General features: G+C 31.7%; 1 protein-coding gene across 2 annotated transcripts in view; it reads left to right on the top strand.

Annotated features, from left to right (window-relative positions):
* Positions 1-10,059, top strand: part of FUOM (fucose mutarotase) — a 400,356-nt gene extending 390,297 nt beyond the window's left edge. For both annotated transcript variants that reach the window (XM_044056791.1, XM_044056790.1), the window contains one exon: positions 9,777-10,059. In XM_044056791.1, coding sequence (XP_043912726.1) covers positions 9,777-9,843 — 67 coding nt within the window. In that variant the 3' untranslated portion in view covers positions 9,844-10,059. The remainder of the gene's footprint in view (positions 1-9,776) is intronic.
* The last annotated feature ends 224 nt before the right edge of the window (positions 10,060-10,283 follow it).

Below are 10,283 nucleotides of genomic sequence, written 5' to 3'. Positions count from 1 at the left end.
GTATTGTGTAAAGGATGTATATTTCATCGATAATAAGATATTTGTTTTAATATCTTCAGTTAAGCGTATTGAGAGTCCTTTTGTTATATATTTCCAATATGAGGTTTTGGTGTTGTTTTATAGTTTATCAATATTTTGTAAAATGTTGAAACACTGTTTCCCATATCAAAGTCATTATATATGATTTCATATATGTATATTGTAAACTTGGGTATTTCTGTAAATGAAGAATTGTTAATTATTGTACTTAAATCTAGTGAATATGACACAATACTCTCTAAAGTTAGCCAGTCTTGTTGTGGAACTTTGTATGTTGTTTTTATTACTTGCATATCTAAAACTTTTAGTTCTTTGATATATTGGAGCCAACAAACAAGTCCTTTCTGTTCCCTGGAATTAATAATTTCTCTATATATTTTATGTGGAAAGTTCTTTGTGACTATAAATGGTGCTAAAAGATCAATCCAGATTTTTAAATCTATATTTGCATTAATAATTTTCCTAAACGAGCCAATGTAATAATTAATCATACGAGTTTTAGTGGGTTTAGTTATGTTATATTGCATACCAATACATAATATGTGCCATGGCAAATTGTTTTTATCTGTTATTTGAAATATTTTTTGTAAATCAAATTCATTTATTGATATTACAGTTAGTATTTCTTTCCAATTTGCAGAGTAATTTGGACATATCCAATCTGAGATTGTTTTAGATATTGATGCTTTTATATATTTTTCTATATCAGGAAAGTTTAATCCTCCCTGTTTCAACAGTTTGATATGATGTATTAAAGCTATTCTGTTTCTTTTGCGAAACCATAAAAATTTTATTAGGCATGAATTTATTTCTTTAAGTATATTCCTTTCTGGTAACAGTTGTATTGCCAAGACTATATATAGGATCTTGGGCAGTAAACCATTTTTATTAACTGTAGTCTACCTTCAAATGTTAATATTATTTTGTTCCATTTTTCCACAGAGATTTTTATTGTATTGATGATATTATTGTAGTTTTTTTAGACTAATTCATTATCCTTGCATAACTCAATTCCTAGATATTTTGAGGTAGATTCATGTTTCCCTATGATGTGATCCCCCTTAGTCTGCAGTTCTTTTTTTATTTAAAAATAAAAAAAATGATTTTGATTTATTGAAATGGAGTCCTGAAGTCATGTGAAATTTGTCAATTAATATATTTAATTATTCTATTGTCTCTTTGGTATTAGATAATGTTAGCAGTATGTCATCAGCAAATAGCATTACTTTAGAATTGTATTGTTGATAAACATCTATTCCTTTGATTTTTATATTGTTACGAATTGAATCTGCCAATATTTCAATAGCCAGAGGAAACAGAATCAGTGACATGGGGCATTCTTGTTTAGTGTGTTTTGTTATATGCATAGATTCAGAGGTAAAAGGACCTAACTTGACATACACTAAATTATTGATGAACAAAGGGTGCAGGAAATTCAAATAGCATTAAGATTTTGAATAAATAGTCCCAGTTTAGGGAATCAAAGGCTTTCTCTATATCTAAGCCAGTTGTGAGTGTTTCTTTATTTTCTTTATTAACATAATCTATACGAGAAATTATCCTTTTAATATTGTCATGTGTGAGTCTATGATATATAACTCCAGTTTGATCATTATTTATTGTTTTGAATAGTGGTATTTTCATTCTGTTAGTTAATATTGTCATAAATATCTTATAGTCATTATTTAATAATGATATAGGTCTATATGAGGTACACAGGTTTGGGGATTTGTTTTCCTTTAGGATTGATGTGATTAATGAATATCTCCAAGAGGGTGGTATTAAAGCTTGTGACTGAATTTCTAATAAGTTTTATGAAAGAGGGATAGTATCTTTGAAGGAAAATGTTCATATATTTCCATAATTATGCCATCTATACCTGGAGCTTTATTATTTGTACCCTCTTTTATTGTATGGGTAATTTCTTTGTAGGATATGGGTGCTTGCAGATCTAGTTTTAATTTTTCAGGTATTTTTTTTATATTAGAACAATCTTCATCTAGATTTAATTGGTCGATATGTATATTTTCTTTTTGGAAATGTTCCATATAGTGATTTCTATAGCCATCAAGAATGTCACCTATATCTGAGACATTTTTCCCTTTCTTTTCATGGAAGATACTTTTAAAGTTATTAGCTTTTGATTGCATTTTGATTCTTGTGGATAAATTATGTAAATATTTGGGAAAAGTGGCCAATGTATTAATTTTTAGTTTTTCTAAAGCTGAACTAGTTTTATGTGTTAGAATTTTGTTGCATTTATTGTTTAGTACTTCTACTTTCTTTTTCATCTCCAAATGATTTTGATTTTTTCAGCTTTTACTGACAAAAGTTTGGATTGTAGATCTAATAATTCAGAATCCCATTCTCTGATTTTTTTTTATACGAAGTTAGGGTTTTACCATATATGTAAGCTATTAATGAGTCCCATATCATTATTTTATTTATCTCTGTGGTGTAATTAATATCTAAGAAGAACTGTAATTCAGATAATAACCAGGGTTTGAACTCTTTAATTTTTAGTTATATATGCTGGAATTAAAGATTAATGGTTTGTACCCATTTTGAAGTTTTAGTATCAATGAATTGTGGTCTGAAAAGGGGTAGAGAGTGATTGAGAAATTAATGATTTTAGAGTGCAAGTCATGGGCAGCAAATATTTTATCTATTCTATTTTGTGTACCAAATCTGTGATCTTGATGGGAAAACAACAAAGATTTATCTTCTTTAAATTTCAAAGTATCTACAAGATGAAATGATTCTACCCACTTTAAAGCTTTTGATACAGCAGATGTATACAGTAGTCTTGTATTTGTAGTTTCAGAAATATCAAATATACAGTTAAATATCCTCCTAATATTAAGTTGCCTTTATGATTATTGGAAATTAAATCCAAGTGTTTTTAACAGTTCCATTTCCAATGCCTGGGAACCAGTGCAGATTGGCTAGGGTCCACATTCTGTTATTATATTTAACTATTACTAATGCCATAAGGCCTTCTTTATCTAAATACTTATAAATGATTTCTGGGTTAATCACATTTGTTTTTCATACAATTGTTGCACCTTTTGTCTTTGTCTTATAAGTGGATTGCGCCAATACCATATATTCCTTAGGATTCCATTTGAAATTGTCATTTGTTTTGAAATTAGTTTCTTGAAGGAAGACAGTTTGTGCTTTGTTCAGTTTTAAATATTTCAGTAAATTTGGTCTCTTGCTTGGATTGTTTAAGCCATTGGTATTTAAAGATAATAAAGTTAAATCCATCTTAGGTTATTTAGACTATGTATTTTTTGTTTTATTGTAACTATTAAACATTTTCCTCTGATAACTATAAAGTATATGTTTGAGCTTTTAAAGGAAATTATCAGTTTTACGCTTTGAGTGTTTACCAATAAAGTAATGTTTTGGTCAGGCATACTAAAAATGTTTTTGTGAAATAACAAATGTAAATTAATAAATGTTAACAAAACTAAGATCCACACTAGCCATGGAATGAAAATCATTCCTAATCTGATGGATAAATCTAAGTCCATCAGATTATCACTCGTACCTTGACAACCCAGAACATCTGAGCTCCATGAATTGAATTATCATATGGAGGATATTTGTAATAGGAATAAGCAATATTAATTTTATTTTGAACAGATATAGTACTATTGTAGATTAGACAGAATTCTAATAGAGTATACATGTCTACTTATTGTATAAGCAATTAATATTTACATGAAAGACGGATGACAAGCAATTCAATCATAGTAAAGTGTGATGTATCATATATAAAACCTCAGTAAAAGATTATAGCACACAGTTATTTAACATATTCACCCTTATTGATGAAATCTTTCATAACTTATTTCTTAATATAAATAGATGGTAATAATATTTATACCTAATGATTATAATACAATGTATTTTACTGGATGTATCAGAAGTCATATTTCATTGTTTGCCAGCATTTAAGTAATCACTTTGTTTGTTGCTAACTTACTTAAAGCATCAAGTTTGTTTTATGTGATAGGGCGGCGCAGTGGTACAGCGGTTAATGCTGTCACCTCACAAGAAGGTTCTCTTCGGTCGATTCTTGGCTGGGGGGTGCCTTCTGTGTGGAGTTTGCATGTGCTGCCTGCGTTTTTCCCGGTTTCCCCAGGTACTCGGTTTTCTCCCCTAAAGACATGAGACAGCATTTCTTCTCATTTCCGCTGAAAACAGGATCTGTGGAACCTAGTCGGACTTTCCCGGTCAGCAAATGTTAAATAAATAAAAAAAATGTGAACCTTGATGAAAGTTAGTGCATTTTAATTATCAGTGCATCCCTCTTCCCCCCATTTCCTACACATAAGGATTTTCATATCTGCCATTTCTTATAAAATGAGTGCAAGTATAGGTTAAAAGCAACAAATTCACTTATTGTGATTAATGATTACAAGTTCCCTTTCCATATTCATAAATTGCAATTTTATGGCATATACTGAAAGTTTTTAGATTTAAATGGCAACATTCTATTTTGTATAATCAGCAAATGTTAAACTGAGTGATTATTGTCAATTTAAAACTATTTGTTCACAATGTGATTGTTACATTCTGTGACATTCTTAGTTCAGGCTTCTATTGTTTCCCTCGAACAGCTTTGTCAGTTTGATGTTGTGTATAAAACATTAGTTACCTTGGTAACAGCTTATGTATTATGTATGGTCAAGATGGGTTACAAAACCACAATTCAAGTTAAAGCAATTATATGACTTGTTATGCACATTTACTTATATGAGAAAATCATCATGCTTACCCTTGATGTTCAACATAGTGTATGTCATTTATGACAAGTTAAAACAGTAGTGTTATACACAAGCCCATGTTATTAAACTGAGTGTCTATTGTCAATTTAATACTATTTGTTCAGAATATGATTGCTACATTCTGTTACATTCAAAGTTCAGGCTTCTATTGTTTCTCTTGAACAACTTTGTCAGTTTGATGTCATGTATAAAACATTAGTTACCTTGGTAACTGCTTAGGTGTTATATATGGTCAAGATGGGTTACAAAAACTACAATTCAAGTGAAGCAATTACATGGCTTTTTATGCATATTTAGTTATATAAGAAAATCATCATGCTTGCCCTTGATGTTCAATATAGTGTATGTCATTTATGACAAGTTAAGACAGTAGTATTATACACAAGCCCATGTTATTAAATCATTTCTTTAATATCTAAATTCAGCAGACTGCTTCATGTTATATGACGATTATATATTTCATGTCTAGATTTACTAAAATCATACATTACATGACTATTATGTGTGTGTTTTTTTTTTTTTGGCTGTTGCTTAGTTATTTGAGAGACCACAAGCTGTAATGGTTATTCTTATTATTAGCTCCTTCCAAATGCATGTTTATACAGTCCATAGACTTTAAATTATGAGACCCTTCTAGTTTCTTATTTGTTATAAGTACATTTCCATCCTTACATACATACATATCAGTATTTCAAGCACAGGCAACAATGCCCATCCAGTTTTGTCAGAATACCATTCACTAGTTCATGTGGTGTGTTTCCAGGCTGTTCTTAAAATATCTAAACCAATATTTGTCTTGTTCCATTTTACCAGCTTGTTCCATGCAGTGGCAATTCTGCCAGTGAAGCACTCATCACACCTTCCATTCCCACAGATATTTCCACGAAGGAAATCTGATGACTCTCTAGAACTTCCGGGCAACCCCAAACACCCCTAGAATCAGCTATTCCTATATGCCCAACACGTTCGAGCAAGCTCGCCTCCCAAACCACTGCAGAGAGTATTTCACAAGACCAAGTGCTCTTAGTTTTTCAGAATAACTCAGACTTCCACTCTTATGTAAGTCCCTAATGTGTTTGGACCAAAATACATTTTAAATATAAAATTGCACTTATTTTTTTATTTATTTTTTATTTTTTTATCAAGAATCAACTTAATGAGCTAAACAAAGTGTTGGGAGACCATCAATATGTGTACAGCCCTTTTATTATATATGTATGTATTTTTTAAACTAAAAACTTTATTGCAGAGAATCATCTCAGAGGCTCCTCAGAGCCGTTAAGTATTATCGTCACTCTGTCTCCATTACCATAGCAACCTCTGAGTGTCTGTTTGTGTTAGTGTGTCTGTGTACTGCATACCAGAGGCTCGCAATGCACCTGAAGCAAAGCTTCACTTCACTACAACTTCAGGCCTAAATTCCTTCCCTTTCAGCAAGGCAGCAACCAGGAAAAGAATGGAGAGCAAACAGATAAAAAAACAAAAATGCCCAACAAGCCACCACAACAGATAACACATTCTTCCAGCCTTCCCACCTCTCACTCAGCAGATGTATAAACAAACTATTCTCTGCCAAAATATCCCACATCAGTTTTATCCACCCCCTTCCCCTGGATCCAGGCTAAAACACCAAATGTCTCTTCCTAATACACAAGCATCAGTAAACCTCAATCACAAGCCACAACCCACAGCTTCCCGGAGACAAAAACAGCAACATATAACAGCTGGCAGACACAGCTGCATCCACATACATCATGTCAGGCTTAATCACAACACTCAAAGCTATGATACCTGCCATAATTGATATTAATTATGTTTAGACAGAATGATAATGACATTTGTACTAGCTGCCAGACACGGCTGCATCCACACACACCATATCAGGGTTGATCAAACAGTAGTCAAAGCTATGATATCTGCCATAATTGATATTGATTATGTTTAGACAGAATAATAATGACATTTGTACTAGCTGCCAGACACAGCTGCAACAATGCACACCATATCAGGATTGATCAAACAACACTCGCAGCTGTGATACCTGCCATAATTGATATTAACTATATTTAGACAGAATAATGGTGACATTTGTACTAAGAGCTTGCTACTATTATTTAACCAGGATATACATGGTATTTCTAAATCATACTTTAACTGAAGAAGGCATTAGTCTCCATGACAGCATTTTTTTTTCAAAACACTCTACTGTTACTGCTGTTATATATGATGTTAATTTGTTACATTTGAGTCTGAACTGTGATGAATGGTACCTTGTTGAATTAGATAATCAGCTATCTTGGAATCTTTTTTTTGTTTGTTTCTTCTTTCTAGCATCAGTCCAAGGATTTGTTTCTTTTATTCTTTTAATAGTAGGGGCCATCCATTCCATTTCTTCTGAGATAGACACTATGTTGTTGTTTTTGATGAATATAGTAGTTTCTTCTAAATCATTAAAGGTTCTCATCTCATGGGCAAAAAATATTTTTACCTTGGCTGGAAAGGACAGCTGTGCTTTAATGTTGTTTTGTTTCAACAGTTTTATTATTGGCCAGACGTTTTTCCTTTGTTCTAATATTCTGGGAGAATAATCATTGTCAAACCTTATCAGTCTTTGATTGTATTTTAAGGGTGATTTTCTCCAAGCAGATTTTAATACTAGTTCCTTGTCCAGAAATGAAAGAAACGTTATAACTATGGATCTAGGTGGAGTATTTGTTGAGTTCAAGGCAGGTTTCCTCAGTGCTCTATGCGCCCTTTCAATTCCAAATGAAAGTCCCTCTGTCAAGTCTAAAAATTCAGGAATCCAGGTTGTTAAGAATGAAATAATGCCTTCTCCTTCAGTGTTTTCAGGTAGACCAAAGATCCTTATGTTGTTTCTCCTTTCCCTGTTTTCTAAGTCATCTATTTTGTTAAGCAGCCATGTATTCTGTTTAAGCAGAAATTCTTTTTGGAGTTCTTCCTCTTTGAGTCTCCCTTCAGTGTAATTTAGAGAAGTCTCTATATTTGTAATTTTTGTATGGTGTTGCTGTAATAGTTCCTTAAGAGTATCAGTCTGTTTTTGAGAATTTAATTCATGATTTTCTAAATCATTTTTAAAGCCATCCATCTTCAAAGATACTTCCTGTAAGGTAGATGTCATCAAATGCAGTTCTTATTTCAAGGCAGCATTTGCATGAGAATTCCTTGATTTGTTCATATTCAGTGACTCAATATATCTCCAAGTTACTTGACAGGAAAAATTTTTGTATATCTCCACCAAAATTTATATTTATGTAGTTTAGTAGTTTATCTATAGATTTCTGATGTTTTAAACTTGAAAATAATAACATTTTCCTATATTATTATACTAGTTTATGGAGCTCTCAAAATTCACTGCTCTCAGTTGGCCATCTAGGTTCCGCCTCAGACGGGTCTATATCACAACTTCAAATGCACAGATCTCTGTACACCGTAATATTGAACTGGGAAGTTCGAAATGTGAAAATAGCGAAGCTGCGGAACACTGATTTTTTTCCCAAGAAAAAAATCGGTGGGCTGTTTTTGCGGCTTTGCTATTTCCTCCACTGTGGTGTGATCTCGGAGTTAGTATATTTAAGTAGGGGGTGTGTGAGGGGGTGAAGTATGTGTTTAAAGTGTACGTGTGTTTTTGTTTTTGTACTGGAACGGCAATTTTTTTCCCTGGGAAAAAAATTGCTGTTCTGGGTGTTCGTACTTGTTGCATTTTTCCTTCCTAGTTCGATAGTACTTCGTTCAAACACATGTGGTTTTGACAACGTGATATAGATCCCCCCCAGACTACTATATTCTGTGGTACTCCAAGACTGTAGGATTTTTTTGTTTGTTTTATTTTATACCAATTTAGTGTAAAATTACCTGACAAGTACAGGACTTGTTGGTTTTATTGTGATTTATTTCATTTGAGTTTGAGTTTTTTTTGTTGATGTTGTTGATATTTTTTGTGTCAAATGTATCTTCATTATGAACTGTCAATATTTTGGTGTCTAAATTTTGATGTGTTTGCATTTTTAACTGCAATCATGTATATCTTTAAAGGTTCACTGTCCAGTTTCTCTCATCTAGTTCAGCTTATCACTGTTGATAGCTGTTTTCTGTAGGACACGATTACTAGATTTGCGGTTTCTCATTGTGTGCTAGCAGTGATTTATCTGCTTTGACAGGTTTTCCCTTTCTTTGTGTTGGTTACTGTAGAGTTGGTATAGATGTTGGGAAGGGGGGGTGCATGCTGCTTACATCCAGCTTTTTGATAGGTTGAATTCACAACCAGATGTGCCAAGTAAGTTCATTGCTCATCAAATTGTAATGAGTTGAGTCATACTGGAAGCATATATATATATATATATATATATATATATATATATATATATATCTATATATATATATATATATATATATATATATATATAAAACTATATGCACATATATGTGTGTTTGTATGTATATATATATATATATATATATATATATATATATATAGAGAGAGAGAGAGAGAGAGAGAGAGAGATTAGATATAGATATTTGTGTATATATATATATATATATATATATATATATATATATATATATATATATATATCTATAGCTATATATATATTATATATATTTATATTTAGATATGTGTGTGAGTGTATAGTGCATATGTATGTATATATATACACACACACACACACACACACACTTTGAGGAAGGATTTATGGGACTGAAAAGCACTTATAATAATGCTGCTAGCTGTGTAAATGCAAATGTTATGATCTATGCCACAAGAATAATAATTATAAACATTGTTCCTACCTATTCTTATTTGCAGGGTACTAATTATTGGGCTTATGAGTTCATACTTTTTAAACTACTTCTTAATATAGTTAGCAGTGTGAGTGTTTGCTTCCGTTTAACCAGTAATATAATCTCATTTTTTTTTTTTAGGGAAACATCTCTCTATGGTAACCTAATCCTTAAAAAAGGAGTGATTTGTCCTGATGACCAGACGTAAATAGTGATTCAAGGTGCAAACTGAAGTAGCGCATTATATACAAACTTCATTCATAGATTTTTTGATTACTGTCATTGAGGTATACATTCTGTTGCACTATAATACTGTCAGTATATGTTATATGGCTTTTGTCCAATGGAATAAGTAAATGCAAAAAGACATGGACATTTAGGATGGTAAATACAAGTGTAAATCATAAATAAATATCAAAACAGGCTTATTGTATGCCTCTAATACTTAACTTAGTAGACATTTAATATTGCACATTGTCAGAATTCATTAGATTTGCTAGTTTAGAAATTGAGGATATCTTAAAGTGCTAATTTCTGCAGCTTTTTTACCATTTGCTTTGATGTCGCTCCGAAAGGGAAAACATAGGTATTCAACTCCACATTGAAGTGGGTTCCTGGGTGGTGTTTTTATTTTTCTTCAGATTTCTT

Source organism: Protopterus annectens, chromosome 14.part0 (assembly GCF_019279795.1).
Source record: "Protopterus annectens isolate FY-2018-M chromosome 14.part0, PAN1.0, whole genome shotgun sequence".
NCBI classification, from domain to species: domain Eukaryota; kingdom Metazoa; phylum Chordata; order Ceratodontiformes; family Protopteridae; genus Protopterus; species Protopterus annectens.
This window is presented reverse-complemented; position numbering and strand designations above follow the sequence as displayed.